Raw genomic sequence first — 24151 nt, forward strand, 5'->3', positions numbered from 1 at the left:
CAAGCTCATTCCACCGGGTGTTCTTAAAGATCAATATACTCAAGCAGGTCCAAACATAACCCATCAATCGGTCCAGAGTGTTCCGACATTTCATGAATAGGGTAATCAAGCAACAGCTCCACCTTTAGTTGAGTACATCCAGTCCGATCCAGTAGTTAAGGTTGTTGAGGTGCCATCCCAACCAGCTGTACAATTTGTACAAGTGCCCGGTGAGCCGCAAATACAGTTTGTTCCAAGCAAAGCTGTGGTTAAACACGTTTATCGAAAGCCGAAAAAACTACCTTTGGTTAAAAAAGTCTATGTAAGAGGCATTCCAAAATCCGATACCACTTTAAAAGCTGCTATAGAATACGCTCCTACTCCACCTAGTGTTCCGATAGTTGAATTTCCAGTTGATAGTGTGTTAGAATATCAAATACCTGACAGTGGAGCTGTTCCGGCTTTAGAAAATAACCAGCTAGCTATTGAAAGGTCAAAGCGGTGGCCGTCAAACCGACAACTGTAAACAAGCTCCGTCGAAAGGAAAAAGATCAGCAACTTGCTATTGAAGGTTCGAAAACCGTGGCAATCAAGCCGAAAACGTCCAACAAGCTCCAAAAAGTCACACCAAAACCTAAGCAAAGGGCAGCAATTGCCACTGAGTCTTACAGGTTAGCAATCGAAGCCAGTGGGAAAGAGCAGACAGCTATTACCGATGCAGTGGCGTTAAAAGCTCTAACATATAAACCTGAATGTTCAAGTCAGGCCAAAACCCAATTAAGGAAACGTAATAAAACTTCAGAATCTCCCACTAAAAGACACAAGGGGGGTATACAAAGAGGCGGGTGGCTCTCCTACACATGATGAAGCCCACTTTAGATGATTTGTATTTGAATCCTGCTTCTCAAGGCAGTTTAGGTGGTATAGATCGCTTGTACAAAGAAGCTAGAAAACATGGATATACACGAAAGCAAGTTAATGCTTACTTAGAAACCAAAGATGCATATACACAACACAAACCCTTTCGCTCTAAGTTTAAGCGTCGAAAGATTATTTCTGTTAATGTGGGCGACCAACATCAAATTGATCTTGTGGACTTTCAGAAATTTGCAAGTTATAACGATGGCTTTAAGTATATTCTTATGCGCATCGACTGCTTTTCTCGTTATGCATGGGCTGAGCCGGTTAAATCAAAACGACCAGCTGATATTCGCAAAGCGCTTTTAAAAATATACAAGAGTGACTGTCCTCCATTACGTGTTCAAAGCGAAAATGGTAAGGAATTTGTTAGTAAAGACATGCGTATGTTTTTTGAAGAGTGTAACGTTACATTTTTTACAACGAAAAACGATGACGTAAAATGTGCGATGGTTGAACGTCTAAATCGCACAATCGAAGAGCGGTTATATGTGTTCATGACCGAAAACAACACGTATCGGTTCATGGATGTCCTTTCTAAGATTTTATCCGCTTACAACTCTACAAAACACTCTGCTACAGGTATAGCCCCTAAAGATGTAGGGCCTGAGCAAGCTGAGCAAATTCTCCAGAAGATGATTGATCAACAGAAAGATAGGAAAAATTCAAAACCAACATTTGCTGTTGGCGATCATGTACGTTTGGCAAAAAAGAAACAGACTTTTGAGAAAGGGTACGAGACTTGTTTCACAGAAGAAATCTTTAAAATAACTCATACTACACGGAGTGGAAGCCATTACCTTTACACTGTCGAAGATTTAGCTGGCGAGCCCGTGGATGGTACGTTTTATCCGGAAGAGTTATCTAAAGTCACAATGGAAGAAAAGCCATATTATAGGTTCTCCAGGATATTAAGGGAAAGGAGACATAAAGGAAAAGTACAATACTTAGTACGTTGGTATGGATACGGTCCAGCTTATGACTCTTGGGAAAACAAAGAAGATTTGAAATGAGTTTTTACATGACTTTGCCGTCTTCGGCGTCAGAGGGCTTATACTCTGAAAACTGCTCTGGTAAATTTACAACGCTTCTCGCTAGACCTATAGATTTAGACGGTGCGTAGGAAGTTGGTCTTTCAGAAGTTATTCTTCCCCCTATGCGGATAAAGTTTAATACTGGGTTAGCCATTACTGTTTCGCCTGACGGCCTACCAACTAGATTTAATAGATTTCTCGATGTACATGCTTTTGAGGATGAAAAATCATTTACTTCATACAGTTAACAAACTGTTGAGGGAAGACGTAGAGGATAGGGACTCGAAAACCTTTGGTCAGATAATGGTCAATGGTCAAGCAGCTCAGTTAAACATTGCACCAGGCCTCGCTTTAACTTTTACGGGCTCCGAATACGCGCGCGCGCTAGGCATACTGCACCAGTACACATATAACAGCAGAGATGCTCTGACTAATATGTTATATCCGGGACAACATAATCGTCTCGTTCACGTGTAATGTGACGTGATTACACATGGGTTGGTAGGTGATTCAATGGTACCTTTACTACGCACCTTATCAACTCAAGCGAATTCATTTCGAGAGACAGTAATTCGTTTCGAGAATCCGCATTATATGCCGTTAGCCTACCGTACATTTCAAACCATAGAAATAGCGTTGCGCGATGATTTAGGGAAAGAAGTACTCTTTCATCCCGGTACATCAGTAATTAAACTTCACTTTCGACCAAAGAAGCATTAAAAATGGTTCTACAAGAGTTAAAATTTGACGAGCACCGCTACACCCAGATCTTTACCAAGCAGCATGGGTACGGTATGCCATATTATCGTGGCGCACCCATGAAAAGTGGTAGTTTCTGGGGTCGTGTAATTGGCTTTGCAAAGGGTTTGTTCAGCAAAGCTGCACCGCATATAAACAATTTAATTGCCACTGCACAACCTCACATGAAAACAATGGCCAGCAAGGCTGTGGAATCTGTAATCGATAAAGCTGTTGAGCGTGTTAGCGAGAAATTACGCAACACAACTCAACAACAGGGGTCGGGTATTAAGGGTCGTCGTCGAAAGAGAATGATCAAAACCACGAAACGTCAACGCGCGATAGACGCTATAAAAGACAAACTGTAACGATGGCTCTTATTGAAGCTGGCTCAGAACCCTCCATGCTGTTGGAAAGTCATTTGTTCTATCTTCCAGCGACTCTTACGGAAAGGTGGAATACACATGACTATGACTTGGGGCCGTCTCAAGCCGTGACCGACGATTCAAACGATATTGTATTTACAATTTCACTTTGTCAAACCGAGCTTATCAGTTTAGCTGACATTAGGTTTCATGTGATTTACACGTTGCTAACTCTTCTGGTGCTGTTCCAACAGAAAAAAAATGTCTTGCCCCGATTAACAATATTTTACATAGTTTATTCCAGTCAGTTACGGTTTCACTGGGTGGTCGCAATATAACCGATAACAGTCCGTTGTACCACATTCGAGCGTACATTGAATCGCTCTTGGGTTTCACTGTTCAGGCTCAGAACAGTCAGTTGACCCTGTGTGGATTTGCGTTAGATACTGACCTTGACAAAGACCCGCTATACACAAATGAAGTAAATGGGTCAGCAACGTTTCATAGTGAGGGAGCTGAAACGCGCAGAACATGGTTGCAGACTTTTCGGCCGTTGCAGTTGTCTGGTAAACTACATTGCGATTTGTTCCAGCAAGACCGACCGCTGATTCCTGGTGTAGAGTTGAGCATTAAACTGATACGAAACAGAGCTAATCTTTGTTTTCTTGCTGATAGTGATCTATCAGCTCCAAAAAATTTTGCAATTCGAAACCCCAAGATAATGTTCGAAAGTATGAGCCTTCTCCAGACTTTTTAGCAGCCATGAGGAAACAACTAGTCACAACCAATGCAAAATATCATATTGAACGGGTCGCTTTGAGACAGACAACAATGCAGTCTGGACAGCAGCAATTATCCTGGGCAAATATTGTTATTGGACAGTTACCCAAAGTTATGTTCTTCGCGATGTCGCCCAATCGCTCATTCGTTGGCGAATTTAAATCGACACCATTCAATTTCCATCATTTCAACATATCTTATTTAAGTGCGGAAATTGATGGACAGCTTTTTCCTACGCGCGGCTATAACCTAGATTTCCAGAACGGCGCGTCAATTGAGGGATACGAAGGATTGTTAGATACTCTGGAGCGGCTGCATGAAGGCCATGGGGAGCTACCTTTTAATAGGACGGTATTTAACAAGCGTGGTTTTAATATCTTCGGGTTTGACTTCACTCGCGGCCACACGGGTAGGGGAGCATTGTCGTTGATAAGGCAGGGTAATTTAAACATCAATGTTAAATTTGCAAAACCACTACCAGAAGGTATAGTCTGTGTAGCTATGATGGTCTTCGATAATATTATCGAAAATAACAACAATCGCCAAGTACTTTTTGACTTCGCACCATGAACAGCCTACAAATAAAAACAGCGCTGAAGCAAGATCCCAACGTTCGCGATATTTTTGTTGGGGTATTTGCCAGCGATACATTAACAGTAAAAGAATTTCCAGGTGCATACATATCAAATACTCAACCGTCAGGCGCGGCGGGTGAACACTGGGTAGCATTTTATTGTACAAAACCCGGTACGATAGAAGTTTTTGATTCATACGGGAAAAATCCCGGAGACTATTCAGATGACATTAAAAAATGGATAAATGATGACTTTGTCATAATGTCAAACACTGAACGCCAAAACACTGACAGTACTGTATGCGGTCAATATTGCATGTTTTTTGTTTTACTTCGTTGCTACGGGTTTTCATATAAAGATGTCATGTCAGCCCTCACTAAGCATAAAGGGGTGAACGATAAATTTGTATGCAAATTCATCAACAAGTTCTTCCGACTAAGGACGGTAGTCCGCGACGCAACATTTATACGCGACCTTATAAGAAATGGTTAAGCCGATAGCTAAAAAGCAGCATCAGTATTCTTTGCAGTACTGGTGACCATGCTGCTGTTAGTTTTCAATACTTTAGAAATTGTTTCCTATTTTGTAAAGTCCTCCAACCGTACACAGTTGGAGGAATCTAAAAAAATTACGAAAGAAGTGTTGGATGTGATGGGAGTAACGAAGCGACACAAACCGAGTGATTTTTCCCCTTTCTTTTATTCATTTTTCCCCACCACCTCTTTTTTCTATCGCGTGCCAAAGGGCAGCGTTGTGAAATCATCTAACATGATGCGTTTATCGTACACAAGTTTCAACTTTTTAGCCAATTGAACAGTATTAATTTCTTGCGTTTTTCCATTCCGCTTGATGTATTCCGGATACACGACCTGCACATGTTCATCCACACCCTCCAGCAGTCGCTTCAGCTGGTTAAAATCCAACGCCTTGCCGGTCCTTGTCAGCTCCTTCGTAACCGAGTCCCAATCCAGAATATCTTCCGTAAACCCGTTCTGCGTCATTCCCTTCACTTTTATTTCAATGCGTCCCGTATCTGTTTCGTAGCTGTAGACTTTCGGACCGCAGGAGACGAATTTGACAATATGGTTTTCGCCAGCTTCTAGCTGGTTATCCCAGTCACCAAGGATACTACCAGTTTCAGGGAGCCAGTCGTTAGGGCGGTGAACGAAAATCACAGAGTCCGTATCGTAGTAGAGAAGTCGCTCACCTAACTTTTCCATGAGGTCCAACAGGATGAGACGTGCGTGGCTTGTGGTGAAAGCGGCAACAACAACATTCGATCCATTGCCACCTTCGTTGAAGTCATCCACTTTCGAATGTGTTACCATCAGACACGTTGGACTCACACCATACATATCATGAATCTCAATAGCTTTTGAACGACACAGATCAGAATATCGTTTGGGATCGTACACGAATTCCGTGGAATTCATATCGCAGCTCTGGGCAGTCTTACCCCAAAGACTATTCAGCGCGACTTTGGAGGTGCTCTTCCTTCCGGCATCAAAAACCATGGCGTCAGGGTCCAGGATGATACCTTCACGGTCTTTGACCATCTGAATGAAATTTGCCTTCTTCTCATCCGTATCGCACCACGCAGGCCAACCGCTTGCTTCCATTTTCACTTTCAGAAAAGTATTCATATACGCCGCAAGAAATTTGGTGTCTGTCTGCGCCCAGTGCCAGGCTTCGTACATTTCGACAACCCGGTACCCCACATCCACCGCATGATGTAGCTCTGGTGTGCACCAGATCCCTCCGAAAGACCGTTCTTCATCGGGATGGACACAGCGGCTGGTCACTTTCTCCATTGCGCATTTTTTGCATAGAACAAACATCAGTTTGTCATTGATCGTCAACGGTAAGACTGGATACAGGCATTCATCCGGTGCAGCGACTTTACAGTAAACAAGCCCGAAATAATCTTTGACATCCTTGAAATTGGATATGATTATTTCAGGTTGACCAACTGGATACGCCCTCGTTTTGTTCACAAAGGGATAGAGGCCGACAACGTCAAAGTGTCTAATTTCTTCCCCCTGCTTTACTTCGTAAAACAGACGACTGGCGTTTGTCCTCCCGCCTTTGAAGGCATCACGTGGATTCATTGGCTCTCGAATGTTCGTGTGCTGCAAAAATCCGGCAATAAATGGATCCTCCCGCTCTCTGAGCCACTCACAACCCGATTTCACTTCCACAGTGTACCCCTGGCTTTCGAGAAAACGCTCACGTTCTAGGTATTCTTCGTAGACTTCTCGCATTTTCTTCTTGAAGTACGGGACCACATCGTTTTCGTCGGTGCAAGCGGGATGCCCATGGAAAACACAGCCATTGTACTCGTAAACGGTTTCGGTTTCCTCGTCGAGGCCGTCTACAAAGTATCGACCAATTTTGACTTCTTTTCCGTTTCGACCATGGCGTATGCGCCCATTAGCACTCATATTCTCCCATTCTAGCAATTGCGCGGCCTGGATACTGGTGCGTCGGTTTCTGTGAGGACCATGGCTGGCTAAGGCAGCGACTTTGTTTTCAGGAAGGTGAAAGGTTTTCCAGTAGCGATAGCAGGCGGCGGGCATGGTTATGCTCTCCATGGGATTCAACGAAGTGAGTATACGGTAGTCGTTGATAAACTTCAACGCACAGAGCCGCAAGACCGTAACATCGTTCGAGCAATACGTCATCATCTGCTCGCGAAAGTTGAATACTCGATTAGCGGCGGCTTTTGCTTCAGCGTGCCACTTGAGGAATCCAGCTTTCTGCTGCTTCCGCATCCCATCAATCATATACTGATCCGGATCGGGCCAAGGCAAATCGACTTTATCCCAATTCTCAGGCTTATTAAACCGATGAGGGAAATCACCTTTCTGCACTTCAAGCTGCAAACCAACCGCCTTCGGTAGTTGACTCAACCGCAGTGCCCGGAAGTTGAGTGTATCTCGGGATTGGATGCCCAGTTTGCGGTACTTCAGTTCCAGCAGTTGCGTACCCCGTTTGATGACCTCCACCCCTTCCAATCCATTATCCAACATATACTTCAGGACAAAATGCCCATCGTAGCCCCGAAAATTATGCGCGATAACGGTAAACCCACGATGCTTCTCTTGAAGCAACCAACGACCAAAAGCATCACCAACTTCCGTATTCATCGGCTGACCGTCTTCTGGAAAGCGGACTTCGGAACCGTCAGCGTACTGCGCCACAATACACGAGGGTACGTGTCCGTTCACAGGATCATTGTAGGTTTCGTAGTCGAAGAAAATATATTTCATATCTTCATCGCCAAGCCAGGGTGTTGTTGGCGCCTTCAGAGGCTTTATATAGCAAAAATGGTTGGCTTGGAGGAAATAGCCGTAGCATGTGTTGCAGTAAATTTCACCACACGGATGCTTTGCATCCTTACCCCGAGTGGAAAGATTCACAAACACTCCGCATTTCTGGAAGATGAACATGGTCTGGCAGTAGGTTTTCCCGTTTTTCCTTGTTCTTTTATGTATGTCGAAACACTGTTGGTTGAGAAAGCGGCGGTGACAGTCAGTGCAGTTGACGGGATTATCCACCAGACAATTGCTCTTGGCACGGTAGCACAATCTACACTTGCCTCCGCAGCGGTGACGTTCTTTATGATGGTACGGTCGATCGCAATCATTGCAGAAGTAGGGGGAGCAGTAGAACCCAGTAGCCGTGGTGACAAGGTTAAAATGCTCATTGTCCAGCAACAGAAAGATTTCCTGCATATCATGGGTTTTACGCTCTGGTACCCGTGCAATTATCATATCACCCTGGTTGGCTGAAATGACTTTGGTTTGGTACTCTGGGAAGGCTTACTTCTGCAACACTTCCAGGTCATCAAGGTCACAGTAACGGCCAGGGGGTAGAAGACACTCTTCCATTATCTTCACAGCTTGGTCTTCCAGATTGGCTGTGCGGTCAGAGCGTATATAGTTGTTCCATTTATTTTTATGCTGCGGCACTTGTAAATCATGCGTCAGGCGAAATTTTCCCAGAAACAGAGCGGCGGGTAAGCATAGGTTATTGTTTACACGAATTAGTACAAAACCAATGGTTTTTCGGCTGTAACGACGTCTGTCTGGTTTTAATACTGTAAAACACTCTGGTAATGTGTAATGTTGTAATACTTGGGCATTGCAAAATGTTTTTTCAGCGATCTTGCATTACATGTTTGATACAGTACGTTGGAAACGTAGTAAACAAGCACAGACACCAAGGTACCCCGTATAATTTTATGTGTACCGGAACTGACAACCGTTCTCATAACCGTCTGAACCAAGGATTTTGTAACTTCCGGTAGCAAGCTGTCTACCGCTTACAAAGCAGTGCGTTAAGAAAGTACGTCTAGCGGAACCACGCACAGCACGACCCATCTTTTATCACTCAGAACTAGAAGGATGTTCTAACACAACACGTGCATGTACGTAAAGTAGATAGATGACATTGAACGTTTCAGTTTTAGCGGTTTCGATGAAGCTGCCGTTTCTTAGATCGTTCTTCCAAGATCATGCAAGCGCTTCAGTAACAGGATGTATTTATTAGTTTTGATAAACTAGCCTGTGATTTTCCACCGGAAGCGCCATTAATTATGCTTCCACTGGCTTGCCAAGAAACTGTGTTAGTGTTTAAGTATACTTATCTATCCTTTATATATACATACGTGTCGCTACGTATACGTAGTCGTTGCATACGTGCCTGTGCATAACAGTGCTTTTTTACACCGAGAAACCAACTTGTTCGATTACGTTCCACTGAAATAAATTACTGTAGTTACCAGACCTGTGCAGTTATTTTTAACTATTTAACGTAACGCGAGTTATTTTCGAGTTATCGAGTTATAACGTAACTCTGAAGCGTAACTCGTCTCCCCGAAAACTTAACTCTAGCGTAACTCGCTCAAAAATTGTATGTATTGTCTATGGTAGCGTAACTCGCTGAATAACTCGAAACTCGGTTTACTTGCATTAATAGCGTAACTCGTAGCGTAACTCGCACGCTCCCTATAACTCCTAACTCTAACTCTGGGTCAGTTTTCCATAACTGCACAGGTCTGGTAGTTACAGTCGACCACTGTTGGTCGACTTGCAGAAAATCCAGGTTCAAATAGTACGTTATCTAATTCAGTCGTAGTTGGCGTAATTGCCTTAATTTCTCATAACAAAGGCTATCAGATAGTGTGAATTTTGGAATGCAGAATCGAAAAGCACAATTTTCAAAAACTTTTAAAATCACAGCAAAACGCCAAAACCACCCTGCCGACACGGCCAGAAATTGAGGCACTTTTACTGTGACCAGTAAACACGATTGATGGCGGTGTCCGCTATGGTTAATAAGTTTAATTCAGTAGTATTCGGTACGAATCAGTAGGATTAGCGATCGTTCAGTGTCCTTATTGCTGTGAAAATCGCAGACGCTGACCACGAACAAAATTGAGCTATCTGTGTATCAGGCTGATATGAGTCATAATATAGAAAGATTATACGTACGAAGAACTGAAATAAATGCTTTAAACTGCCACAAGTTCACACTTTCGCCTCTTGTTGAAACAGAACCTCACGCTAGCACGGCGTGTCTGAATTCGGCCTTACGGTTAATCTTAAAGTTTTATTGACCAAACCTACCCCTGTTTACAAACTGTACTACCACACGGTTGATTGTCTTATCGCTTCGTACGGAGGACGATAGGAGTACATAGTGAAACACAAGAACGCTGTTTACTCACGGACAACAAAACTGATTTTACCCATTAACCAGCCATTTGTTAAGCTTTATTTCTCCAGCCGCGTAGACGTTGTTTTAGGTTTACTCTGTAGCTGGGAGTCAATGTAACATGCTCATAGCAAATTTTACTGTTCAATGTTTTTAGAATACGAGCCTATAAGGCTTATTTCAGCTTGGTAATTGGGTTTGCGCACTTTCGTATACTCTGTAGGCACATTTCTTACGGGTACCGCATAGCCTTTGTCAAGAAGTCTAATAATGAAAACACAACAAAGTCCCGCCTAGGCGATCGGTCAGTCTTCTCTCGCGGCACCATTTACCAACGCGTTTGTAATTCGAGGCCGTTTCGGTTCACGTCTACTCCGAAAAAGATGCCGCAGACCTATGGAAATGGAATTATGTGTGGGGCTTTTGGGATTGCATTTGCCGGCTATTTTGCGATATGTAGTTTCGCGCTTATAACTCCTGCAGGTAATCCGCTATTGCTGGAAACGGGGGGGGGGTGTTTAGAAGGCCATTTAACTTCTGCTAATAGATAAATAAGTATATTTAGGATATACCGGTATCTTCTTCAGCTTATTAATACAAAATCTCACTCTCAAAATCAGAACATACGAATTTTGTTTGCTCGTTATTCAACAGTCCCAACATTTCAACCACTCGTGTTTAGTTTTACTGCATCTAAGAACATTACAACTTAATTGTTGTTTAAGAGTGGCAAAATGTCACCGAAGCTAACGAACCACAAAGGAATGTTACCTTCGCCACCGCCGATAATTTTATCGCTGCTAATACGCAGCACGATGAACCGGCATCCGCTGATGTCAGAAACCTCCAGCAAGGCGCACTGACTTCCGGGGATTCGGGCAACGGAACATTGCCCACCAATGCATCGTGCCCACCTATGGTATCCCGTGCCGAATGGAACGCCCGTGATCCGATCTATAATAACCAAACCGAGGTCAAAATATTTTTACAATTCCCGTTGCGTTACATGGTGTACACACAAACTGTAACTGGCACCACGGTGCACGGAACGTGCACCGATCGAGAATCCTGCAAAAAGACCGTCAGGGCCATACAGGACGATCATATGGGCTTCACGCCGGCATCCACTACGAAATTTGCCGATATCGGCTATCAGTAAGTGCCAGCCCGCATTATTAATCTGTTACGGATCACCCGTTACCTTTTCGAGTTGACTGATTGACCGGTTATTGCGACCGTGTTAAAATGGCCGAAAGAAACTTCTAGTTAAGTTAGTGTGCAGATATCTGTACATAGTTAGTCCCGCCAAAAATTCAATAACCGCATGCGATATATAGTTATACGAGTACCAGAAAATAACTCAATCAAAGAACCGTAGGTTTGAATATTGTGACATTGTAGCTTTCTAATTGCAATGGACGGATCGGTTTTTGAAGGCAGGGGATGGCTGGTTAAAGGCTCTTATTACAAACCGTTAAACACGCAAGGATTTGGGGTCGCCTTTATTGGGACATTTCCTGAGGCTGGTACGCGCGCTTGCTCACAGAAATAAGTGTTTTTCTGATATTGTACTTTACTGCTCCATCTGTGATAAAAGGGAAATACTCTGTAGGTATGTTTGTCTGTTTGTTCATTTTGTCTATACTTTGCTTATACGCGTGTGTAACATCCTCGTGCAAATGTGACCGAAGTGACGAATTTTTTTGTAAAATGCAGTTATTCAAAAGAAGAGACATTTTTTTTCAAAAACGTAACCAACAATCAAATTATGGCAGTATTTATTTACAGGAACAAGTGTCGCACCTCTGACTTATGAAGCTGTTCTCTCAGCACACCGGCTGCTACGGTGTGCCCTTTCCGAAGATTACCTCGTCTCGGTAAACTACTCGGTGATGGCATTGCATTTAAGCCCGATAGTCAGTCAATACATTGACAATCCCGACACGTTCCCGCGCGATTCTCCGTAAGACTAATTTTGTCATACGTAGTTATACTGATTGCGTTAAGCAAAGCGAGGTCTGGCAAATTTAAGCTAATTTGCTCCCTTAATGATTGCACCGTTAACGTTTTCAGCTGCATAGCGCACACACCATTATTCAGCGGTACTGAAAATGCGCGATGGAGAAGCTGTAGTTAGTTAATAACCATCAATTAGTACGCAATCCCTGTATGTCGATTCGCATTGCAGGTTACTAACACCAGCCATGATTGTTGTGGTATCCATTGGCTGTACTGTCGCTTTAGTTTTTATTATCGTTTTCGGCATCTCGAGTTGGAGAAAGTCGCGGGCATCGATTGAACAGGTACGGGTAGGAAGAATTTAATGACCTTTAGAATTTGCAAAAGGGGTGACCTTAAAAAGGCACCGATTAATTCCGGAATTCAGACCCTAAAATTTAAGCCGATACCTCCGTGCGTTTAAACATTAAAAACTTCGCTTCACCCACAATTCCTCCACTGGAAGTTGATGTTCTAAGCGCAAAAGGTTTTCACGCCAGTGTATAGTTGGCTCCAGAGTGCCATTCAAGAACTTGTTCGGGAGTGCGCGAAAGCGAAAGTTTTGGTGTATGTACGCCAATTTTATACCACGTACCGGTTCATTTCCTTTAAGTCACGCTCCGGTCTACCAATGCACGCGAACGTGCAGTTTTCTAGTATAAGAAGTATTTTAGCAGCTGTCCACAGTTGACTGAATAACCCTCTGAATAACTACGGCATTTCTTCCTTTTCCATTTTGTGGTGGCAATAAAAATTTGAACAAGATCAGATGATACTAAAGCTTTTGGTAGCCGTTAACCATGCGTTATCATCCTCCACGAGAATTTGCATAAAAAAGCACATCAGCATGTTGAGTGTTTATTCAACGAGAACGGGGCTGTATCGAAGTCACTTTTTTGCGTCCCTTTTCTAGATTTAAAAAAGAACAAAATAATTCTCAGATTTTTAGAATTCATTTTACAACTTTACATACTTCGCAAAAACTTAACTGCACAGACAAGAACCGTTGCAACTTGCAACGTGCGAGGTATTGCACATACAACGGATTTGAAAAAAACTGGTAAAGCATATGCATGCTTGTATGGATTCAACTGTACGTTACAGTTAAGCCATTTTAATGTTGTTAAATATGTAATATATAACACAATTATAATAACATAATATTGAACAATATAACAATTAAATACGAGGGCTACTCGGAAAGTAATGATAATCAGTATCAGTTAGTAATCATAAAATTATGCACTAATTTTTTAAAAACTGTAGCATTCATAACTAGATCATAGGGCAATGGCCGTGGCCATACCGCCTAAGGTTGGCGGTTTGCAAGACTCTGAACATGGCTGGGTAGCGCTGATTTTTCACTGATCACTGAAAACGTTGCCTTAATTACTGGCCAGTTTTCATGATATTATTTTGAAAAATTGATTTGCAGAGAGAAGTGTAGAATTTTTCATGCTGCATTGCCTGTTCTGTTGCCTTAATAAGGACCATTCTTTGCTGATGTTGCCAGCTGGTTCCAGCGAACTCGCACCGAAATCCGTTTTGACAACGGTGCTCAAATTTTGGAATGTTTTTTGCGTTTTCACTTTCGAAAAGTCCTCATAGTCGAAACCCTGATCGGGAAGTATTCATTTCCGACCCCGAAGCAATAGCAGAGGGTCTAAGCATTATGGAAGGAAAGGTGTCGAGGGTGTGCTGCAGCTTCTTACTGATAAAGCAGAAGAAAATGGTTTTTGACACGGTATCACCCGTGTGGTGCAATATCGCGAAAATCCACAGATAAGCACTCCGTCATTGCTTTATTTTTTTTCTCGGCCTGGAGTAAAAGTATCGTTCCACATTATTTTTCTTAGGTTACCTTAGTCCTTTATCTGTTCGAAATATTTCCTGGCTTGAAAAAATTGTTGCGTGGCAAAAAGTTTGAAAATGATGAAGAACTGGAAGAAAATATCAGTACACCGATCTCTAAGATACCGCCTAATTTCTTTTCGAAAGCGTTTGATGAGTGGCTGTTTAGCTGTTTACGTTGTATAGAGATTAAGGGACATTGTTTTGAGAAAATACGAGGAAAGCGCTGATGCAATAAAAAATCGTGCGATAGTTATCATTACTTTCCGAGTGACCCTCGTAACAAAATTGGATGGTTAAGCTGTATTATGGTTTCTGGTTTATAAAGCCTACACGTAAAGTTCACCTGCGATAAAACACAGTGATAGCTTTTTTTGTTTTTAGGAACCGCTGATGCCAGAAGCCCAGCTTTATACGAACTACCAGTCGGCAAATCAAGGAGCGTTTCTTCCGCAAGTGCGTGACTTAAGTCCCGGAAAAAATATGCTGACATTGCACCGCTTAAATATGGTTTTGAATTATTTCCGTTCATAAGCATTGTCCATTACGTATTTAGCAAAAGGCACAAACTACATACATTTGTGGTTGAAACTTCGAAGCTGGTTCGAACGCGGAGCTTTTCCCTTTTTGAAATTACAGCAGGGATCGCATTTTTGTACTGCACACACTTTGGGTTGCAGAATTTAGAAAGGCCAAATGAGATAATCAGCAGAACGTCTGTTTTTACAGGCTGACGCTTATAAAATATTGGGCAGCGACTGTCGATACCAGTATTTACCGAACGAGGTTATAGGAAGCGGATCGGCAGGGACGGTGTACAAGGCACGGATCACAGATCGTGGGACATATACCGGCGACGGGGAATTGGCAGTCAAAGTTATACACATGAAAAACACGGATGAACGGGAAACAGAAGCCGAACAACTTAGAAAATTCAGTGACAAATGGAAGAAATTGATTAGCCTGAACTGTACGCATCTGGTGGCATGCCATAAAATTTCCATTTATCAAACGGAAACCGGATTTTCTGTGGAGATCCTGATGGATTATTGCAATGGTAAATGTGTCAGGTGCATAAATTACTTAAAACAAAGTCTTTTCGCAATTTTGTTGTATAATAACAATTAACAGGTCGTGATTTGGAGCAGCTGCTATCCAGAATCAAAACCGATCGTGCGCTGTTGGATCGAGGAACCGCCTTGTGTTACGCACTGCAGATTGTCAATGGGGTGGAATTCTTACATGAACGACAGCTGATGCACGGCGACTTAAAACCTGGCAATGTTTTTGTCAAGTACAGTAAGCTTCGGCATTTTACTCTAGTCCTTGGCGATTTGGATTGCCTTGTGCACATGCCGCATAATACTATTACCGCCACCCAAGGGACCAATATTTTGGGTACCGCAAAATACATGTCACCTGAGCGCGTGCGCCGAAACTGTCATGGAGAGCTTCAGGTTCCTAGCAAGAAAGCTGACATATGGAGTGTCGGATGTATTATGCTGGATTTATTTGATTACTCCTCTGGAATTTATACGCGAAAATTTCAAAAAGCCGGCTCTCCGCCTGAAGAGCCCGATACAATTCTTGTAGAGAATATGGAAGCCCAAGTCCTCATTATGAGAATCATGAACGGTTATGTTCCGTTCGTTAGCGACAGGTTGGACCCGCGGTTATCTAACATCATCAGCCAGTGTTTAATTGTGGACAGCACCAAGAGGCCTTCCGCGGGGGAAATACACTGCAACCTCGTTTCGTTGTTGGTCCACATAGCAACACATCAAGATAGAACTTTTATCAGCCAGATGGAGGTTACACGGCAGTGCGTTTGCGGAAGCCACTTGGCAGAAAATAGCTTTAATATTAACTCTTAATTCGATGGTCGTTTGGGACGTTGCAAATCTTTAATAAGTAGGCAAGCTTTGAAAGGGAATTCCGAACAATAGTTGCTGGGCGAGTGTAGACAACTTTTAAACAATAAAAAACTGGTACTCGCAAATAATGACGTTGATTCGGTTTCCGTCTATTGTTTTTGCCGAAAATTGTGGATTTCGCGGAATACCAGGCATTTGCCTGAATTTCATGCTCTACCGCCAACGAAACTTACCGTGCGCTTTAAAACAGTCTCTGCGAATAAAATGTCTTATAATTCGAAATCTCGAATTTATGACATGATTGTGATAATGTCGAATCTCAATTTGTGGCGCAAAGTATCCAGAACTGAAAACAGGAGTGGCCATCATTTGTTAATTAGTAGTTTCACATTACTCGCTATTATTCCGCTGAGATTACATAGATACGAGTAGAAAGAAGGATGGCTTGTGAACAAGTTTCTGCTGTTGATGACAGGTCGGCAGCTTTTTCGCTGCAGTTTCGGCTGTACTATTTGCACTATTCAGAATTCCCGTGAACTTTCGATGCACCCATGTCGGCTCGTTAACGTAGTAATCAATTTGTGAATATTAATTAATCCACTCGGTAGCCGGTGCGCAAAGGAAACGGATCTGCACTACAGTCGACAGTGGATAATAAAGATCCTCTTTGACAAAATCAGGGCTGTTAAAAATTTCTTCAGTGTAATGTCCCTCGAACGAATACCTTCGCTCACTTCAGCTTGAATTTGCAGGTTTTTGTTTGCTCGCCATCACGCGCGATATCAAGCAAATTCGCAGCTGCAATGGAGATGGCGAAGGAAGCTGGGAAACGGTGGATCGAAGCTGTAATATCTCTGACAAAAAATCAAGGCAGTGGAATGCGAATTCCATCCTAATATAGTAATAGGTAACTTATGCATATACCGTAACTTATGCATTCAAAATAGGCAAATGAATATAATATAGGGATATTGCAGCATACGATGTGACGTATTTTTTCGCGGTAGTTCGTTTTTCTCTTCAGATGACATTGTAGCATACAACAAATACAGAAAGAAATCAGATTCGAAAATTACGGTGAAAGCTCGTTTTAACCAGAACTTACAGATCAACCGTTATTTTTCTGATTTTGTTAGATTAGGACCGCTTCTCTCGTCGGTGGAAAATCGAGTACTTCATTCAGCTCACCGGAAGTAAGAACGGTTGATACACCAGCATTTGCAGCTCATGGCGAATCGGATAATCCGTAAAATAATGATCCAGCTTAGGTCGAACTGGATGTGTTGCTTTAGTGTACTTTGGACATATAGCAAGTTGGTTCATTAAGTGAGTATTGGTGTAGTAATTGATCCATTCCGCACCGAAAGGAAACGGTTTGGCGGTACAGTTAATCGGAAGATAAAGATCCTCTTTGCCATATCCAGCGCTTTGGAAATGTTCCTCAGAGTATCGCATATCGAACGAATACAGTTCGCCAACTTGTGCGCAGAGTCGCAGGTTTTTATTGGATCGCCACCACGTGCGGTACCAAGCAAACTCGCAACTGCAATGGAGATTGCGGAGGAAGTTGCGGAAAGGCGGATCAAAATTGGAGTAGTTTTGCTCCTCCCGCAGCAACCGACCTGCATTGATTTTATTGTGGTATTGTAAAATATAACAACCCGCAGCCGCTTCGTGGTAGTAAAATCCTGCTTCTCAATAATCAAGCTGCGACAGTCGTGCAGCTGGAAATCCAGAAGATTAGTAAAATTCAAGGCGTTCAACCTCGAAGTCGCGCGCTCGGTGGTACAGTTGCGTAGTTGTAGTCTCACGACTTGGGTTTGTATGGGCGCAAATTGGTACTTTGCGATAAGTTCTTCTTCGACGTCCATGGAAAGCGGTCGCAACGGTTCTCCAGCCATAGCCTCCGCCATCCACTGCAGCACGGTAACAATTGCTATGGACTGGCAGCCAACCCGGAAATCGGTTTGTTCGGTGCAGTTATGGATTGTAGCGACGTCAGATTTGCAGTAGCGATTAAACTGTGCCCCACACTCGTCATCCGTCACTAGTTCGAGGGAGAACATCGGGAAATCGTTATCGTCCGAGTACGGTTGTTTACTGCCGCGGGGGACATTCAGTGGACACTTGTAGGCAATCAGAATTTTAGCCAAGTCTGTCGCACTTGGGTTTCCATTCGTCCCAGGCGCATTGTCACAGCGTTTTTGGATATCATCACAGGACTGCGATCTAGTGATCCCCCAAACACAAAATGATGTTGGATGGAAGAGTAGTCGTACTTTGTTCCGAATGTGTACATTGCCGGATTGATTGAATAGAATTCTCTGTAGATTTGGCTGTCGACGCTGGCATTACGCACTTCAACATACTGGTCCCGGTCGGGACGTTTTTGTTCGTAATCAAAGCCCAATGCATGCATAACCACGGCCTGAATGATTCCTGGCTTTAAGCATTCTGATGGGTCACCCAGGTAAATCCGTTGATAGTTACCAGTTTGCCCAAGGTCTGAATGGCAACTAAACGAAAAAACCCCGTGTTCAGGTTACTATTACTGTATAAATGTACTGTAGTTACTTCTGCCGGTATAAACTATACAGACAGAATTTTTTAAACAGTGAACACACTTGGCTGAATAGCCCTCTGAACTGTATGTCGAGCGAGTAATTCTTTCAAGCTTTTAAAACAGAAAACACTTAAGTAAGACAGAAAACGATCTAATAGTAAGTCTACAGATGCTTAAATGTATGTATTTATGACTTTATTAAACGTATGTATTTGTGACTTTTCTGACTTGCTCCAAGATTACAGACGGACTGTAGCGGTAGCTGCTTAGCGAAAAGTAAAGAGAGTAAAGTTCGTCCGTTCTGGGTTTGAACAAAATGCAGCCTCTGGTGGTTTTTTCCATTGTGCGAAGACCTTTGAAAATCGCTTGCCGCTGTGATGGACCTGTTCAGCAGTGCAAGTAAAGCAAATCACTAAAACGCAAGGAAACACTACGACTTATAGCAATGCACGCACACGATTTAGAAAACCATACAAGGGGAATAGATAGCACAGTCCACTGAGACACTCCATGCTCTTTCTCCAGTCATCCGCCTGGAGATTCTTGTCATGGGTGCATAGTGCATACAGCGCCTATGCAACCGTGTGATAACACCCCAGTCGGATGACTGGATGATTGCCATTATAGTGCACGAAAATACTTTATGTACGCACACAGAATTACGCTGTTATATCAATAGATTCATATATCCTTACGTCCTTATTTTTTGGAAATTATCTCCTAAATCAAGATTAATTTTTTCAATAAGTTGATAATTTTATAAAATAGAGCATCGCACAAACGTTCCTACCTTTATCTTCAAGAAAATGTTAAGTTTTGGAGAAGGTCTAAAATAATTTTTAGAGGCTGTAGTACTTAAAGGTTGTTAGTTTTGGAAATTATCTCTTAAATCGACATTGATTTTTTCATCAAGTTGTTAATTTTATAAAACAGAACATCGCATAAACGTTCCTACCTTTATCTTTGAGAAAATCTCAAGTTTTGGAGAAGGTCTAAAAAAATTTTTAGAAGTTGTAGTAAAGGTACTTAAAGGTTGTTAGTACTTAAAGGTTGTTGGTACTTGAAGGTAGTAGTACTAAATGGAGCAGTGTAGTAGTACCTTACTTAAGTTGCAGTAATTAGATGTATCAACAGATTCATATATCCCTGCGTCCTTATTTTTTGGAAAATATCTCCTAATTCGAGATTCCATTTGTTAGCTTTTGATAGTTTTATAAAATTCAGCATCTTCCAAAGCCTCCTACCTGCAGCTTGGAAAACAAATTTTGGTTTCCGGAACGTTTTCAAAACCCTTTCAAACTTTCAGCACTTAACGTTTAAAGTTCATAGAAATTTCTCGTGAATTTTGGAAACGTCTCGGATGAGCAAATACAAGTTTCGCAACCTAGCAACCTAAACTGCAGTTATTTAAAATTGTCAATTCCATCAAACTTATAATTTTGCGAAGTGTCTCGGGGCAACGGTTTTTGTTGGAATTGCAATACTTTATAGTGGTATTGTTGCCTGGAAATGGAATTACGCGAATAAAAACAAAATATCGCAGAATTTTAAAAAAATAAATGTTTTTTTTTACCCTTCCTGAAATATGAATGGCCCCTTGGGGGCCGGGGGTTTCTTCATAACCGCTTTACTAAATTTACAAAATTTTATCACAATTAGAATCGCGTCAGTTTTTTCATGCAAATCGGATGCTTGCATGAGTGTAAATTGCTGCAAACGGGCATTTCGCCTAAGCTTGGGCGCAGCTGTGACCTTCGTGGCAAATTTTTTACTAATAGTAAAGCAAATCTGGGACTCAGAACACAGTCTGAGATATGACAAATTCCATTTTATTTAACAGCCATATGTTTTTCTCAAATGCTTTATCGTAAAGAGAACGCCACGTTCCTGAGTTTGTCATGAAGCCTGATTATTTCGATATGGGGTCGAATGTTCTAGAAATGTTTGGACACGAAAAACTAGCTAAACACGTCCAGATCCATTTTTGATGCCTTCACGACTTGTTAATTAATGGTGAAACAGGCTCGTATTCTTAAATTTAAGCTCATGTGGCTTTAGTTTTATACTTTGTTAGATTAAGGGCATCTTGTACGGCGGTTCAGTACTGTTGTAATTGCAATCAGTGCCAGTATTTAGTAACAACAGTGAAAAATATTGCAGAATCGCCTCAGTAAAGTGCAGTGAGTAACAGTATTTAGGAATATACTGTACTTATAATAAGTATATCTAGTACTGTAGCGGATGGTACACGAAATAGTTTCGGCTTCGCCTCCGCGTTTCTTGTGGTCTAGGGTCGCTTACAACATCACTAATTTCGCGCACAAATGCGTTAGGTGCTTGCCGGGCAGTGACAGTATCGCTCGGATAGCACACTGATTTTATTGCAAACAATGGTAGGTTCGCGTTAAACTTGGACCGTCAGAAGAATGAACCTAAAGGTCAGCCTTTTTGGAGCAGCGCTTTAATGTGATGTTAATGACCAGTTCTTTAGCTACTATCGAATTTCTAGACCACCAACTAGGAAAAGGAAAAACTAGGAAAAGGAAAAACTAGGAAAACGAACTTTTGCGTGCACTGAAAGACCGGAGCGCGGCGTGAAGGGTGTGAAGGGTTTAATAACTACTATACAGTAGTTTATTATTAGTTTTTTAAAGTATATTTGGCGAGTTGATGAATTTTTATCAGCGCACCAGTGTATATACGTTTAACGGCCATTACGAGATACTATGTACGTTGATTCAAGAAAATGCTGTTTTTCGCTTATTCCGATAGAAGGCAACCGACATGTGCCCAGAAGCAAGGTTGCGGAATAATGAGAGTAGTTCCTGAAAAACGTTAACACTAGACGAAGTTTTATTGCACCCCTTGCCGGAGCGATAAAACTGCGCCTGTCACGCCCTTGCCTTAACAATTTATTTTGTTGAATTTAATTCGAGTTCGGCTGAGCCCGTGCCTTAGATTATGGCCGTCAAGAAATCAATTTTTTTAGATCTTCTTCCCGTACTTTTTTTCGCTTATCGTTGACCATGAGGATACAAGCTAGGGAAGCTGGGCAGAAACATTTACAGTAATTAATGGTTGCCATATTTCAGCGAGAACAAATGTTTTTTCCTACAGAGAACAAGATTTTGGCGAAAATGATAGCAAAGTCTAAGAGAAGGCTCAACTATCAAAACCTAATTGTTCAAATATCTCTCCGTGGTTGACAAGTTATAATGCAGCAGCGCTTCGGCTTCAGCGGCTAATGCGAAATGCATGATATGGCCATTCGTTGCTGGATGCCTGACAGCTGATTTAGGCAACCTTTTAGCTTCGAGTTCTAATGGGCTAATTTTCGGTTTTCTTGAAATATTTTTTCCAGGAAAGAGGACGTGAGTTGTTTAAATTTTCATAAGCGTAAAAATCGGAAATTTTATAGTATATTCATTGGTTGCAAATTGCAGCATTTATGTAAAAAGCCATGCCCATGCTGAAGTCTAGCTAGGGGAACACAACGGTGAAGCTTGAGTTATTTTGGCTGCTTAAGGTTCTTAGTTTTCTTTTGTTGCCCAAATGTCAGACGGTTTAAGTGCCAAAGAGCATGATTTTGGGTAGAAATCAGAAATTTACATAAATTGTTAATAAAATCGATACGACTATTTTTTAGTGAAGTTAAATCAATCATTACGCTTCGTTTTCATAAGTATAAGCTTAAAAATTTTGTGTTGAATCTTAGGTCGCTGACCTGATCCGCGCATTTTGCGCGAGAAGCACACATTTTTCCGGCTTTTGCTGCCCGAAAAGTGCGCGTCATAGCCTGTCCCTTTACAGTTTCCTGCTTGCGCTGGTCTCCTGGTTTCCTACTCTAGCTATCTGTATAACCACTCGTCGACGTCTGTTTCCTGTTGGGAATATGTCCATATACTGGCTTTCTGTCCCCAAGCCGGTGCAATAAAAAAACTTAGACAATTAAATAAGTTTTGACGAAGTATGAAGCTACAGGATAAAAAAACGACGACGTAATAAGGAAGTTACAGTAAAGGAAGTGACTGCGTAATACGGAACTTATGTTCCACTTCCGGGACAGGCAGACATTTTTCTAGTTTTGCTGAATTAGAGGACCTTCGCTCCGATCCGGTCGAATATATTAAATACTGAATAATTAAATACTAAATAAATAAATATACTAAAATTAATAATAAATACTAAATAATTAATTACTAAATCAATAATTGTACTAAATACACTAAATACTAAATATTTAAATGATAATTGTATTTAAGTTTAAATGCTGTACTGTACTTCTTACAGCAATTTTTTATATTATTTTCATCGGTGGGTGAAAACAGAATTTTTATTATTTGCATTCGCGCATGACATATTTAATGCTAATTGAGTACAGTCTACAGCGGATTACCGTAGTACGAATACGGTAATTATTAATTTTCACTTGACAGAATGACAGGCAGTGTACAGTACTCCACCGTACTCGTGTAAGTCGTATTGAACACTTACTCTTTACTCGTACGTTTATACTTTTCTCCGTAAACGACTGTAAAAAGAAGTGCAAAGAAAGGTCAGCCGGCTTGGACGATGATAACGGAAAACGTTTTAGTTTCTGGTAAAAAAGGAATCAGGTGTGTAAAAAAGGAATAAGTATTTTTAATTGCAAATTAATTATATTTTCTTTTATAAAATATCCAATTCCATTAAACAAAATTCCATTAAAAACGAAAACAGTTGCCCCGAGCCTTGAGCATAATTTTGTTTTAAATTCTTGAAACCTTTAACATGTTTTTAAATCTGTTCGAATACCTCAAAATAACTACAAATTTTTCCAAAGTCGGTTCCAAAGCTTTAACATTTCCAGAATTTCTAAATATTTTAAACTATTTCGACTCGGCCCCGCTGCGCGGGGCCGTTACCTCTGATTTTTTTAGCCTCCTGAGTTTCGAAATTTTAAAAATATCTAGAAACCTGAGTATCTCAATATCTCACGGTCTAAATTGTCTAATTTATATGTAATTTCTAAATATCTAAAAGCCGGGCGGCGGCCCGTATACCGTATTCACTCACGTAGCGGCTCTGTGATACTGGTGGTAGTTTGGGCATCACTAACCTACGTTGCTCTGAAATTCTGGTGGTAGCTTGAGTATTCACTAACCTCAAAATCTATTAAATATCTATTTATTTTATTTTATTAAATACTGAATAGCTTGACTGAATGGCTGAAAATCTTACAATTAGTAGCTAAAGATGCAGCCTGCGAGGTCACCTTGGGCAACCGCTAATTGTTTCCCACAAGTTTCCATTAATTGTGCGCTGAAATATCGGCTGAAAAATTTTTTATGGGCATCGTGTAAATGATCCCACTCCATCCATTTTATCACCGTTTAAATATTATCTGTCGTACCAAAAAATTCAAGTTTTCAATTCGTTAGATCGGCAATAAAAATTTACATTAAAAAAACGTGAACACGAACCGTGAAAAAGGCAAACAAAAAGAAAAATTACGGAGGCTTTCACCGATTTTATAAAACTGGTCCAATTTAACCGGAAAGGTTGATAACTGTCCGCATTTCTACATGTTTAAAATATTTTCGTAGCTGGCCTCGCTGGGGTTTTATATTTGAGAAATATTCCTCAAAATCTTTTTTATTGCTGTACGAAGTATATTTTGTGTTTCTATCACTCTTCCATACCTCGAACACAACTGGTCGCGCGCTAGCGCGACCGATACTTGTACATAATTACGAGTATTTATAATTATCTTGTTTCT

General features: G+C 41.5%; 2 protein-coding genes across 2 annotated transcripts; one reads left to right on the plus strand and one right to left on the minus strand.

Annotated features, from left to right (window-relative positions):
• Positions 1–5117: 5117 nt before the first annotated feature.
• LOC129592266 (uncharacterized) lies at positions 5118–8162 on the minus strand. Its single transcript, XM_055488257.1, has one exon. It carries the CDS (start codon positions 8160–8162, stop codon positions 5118–5120), a length of 3045 nt encoding a protein of 1014 aa, XP_055344232.1.
• A 2021-nt stretch (positions 8163–10183) lies between these two features.
• On the plus strand, positions 10184–16098 carry LOC129592250 (uncharacterized). The gene is made up of 8 exons (XM_055488241.1): positions 10184–10590; positions 10833–11262; positions 11509–11633; positions 11896–12070; positions 12296–12410; positions 14341–14412; positions 14686–15013; positions 15088–16098. The coding sequence occupies exons 1-8, from the start codon at positions 10491–10493 to the stop codon at positions 15828–15830; spliced, it is 2088 nt and encodes a 695-aa protein (XP_055344216.1). The 5' UTR covers positions 10184–10490; the 3' UTR covers positions 15831–16098.
• Positions 16099–24151: the final 8053 nt, after the last annotated feature.

The sequence above is a fragment of the Paramacrobiotus metropolitanus genome, unplaced genomic scaffold, assembly GCF_019649055.1.
Source record: "Paramacrobiotus metropolitanus isolate TYO unplaced genomic scaffold, Prichtersi_v1.0 Parri_scaffold0000051, whole genome shotgun sequence".
In the NCBI taxonomy this organism is placed as follows: Eukaryota; Metazoa; Tardigrada; class Eutardigrada; order Parachela; family Macrobiotidae; genus Paramacrobiotus; species Paramacrobiotus metropolitanus.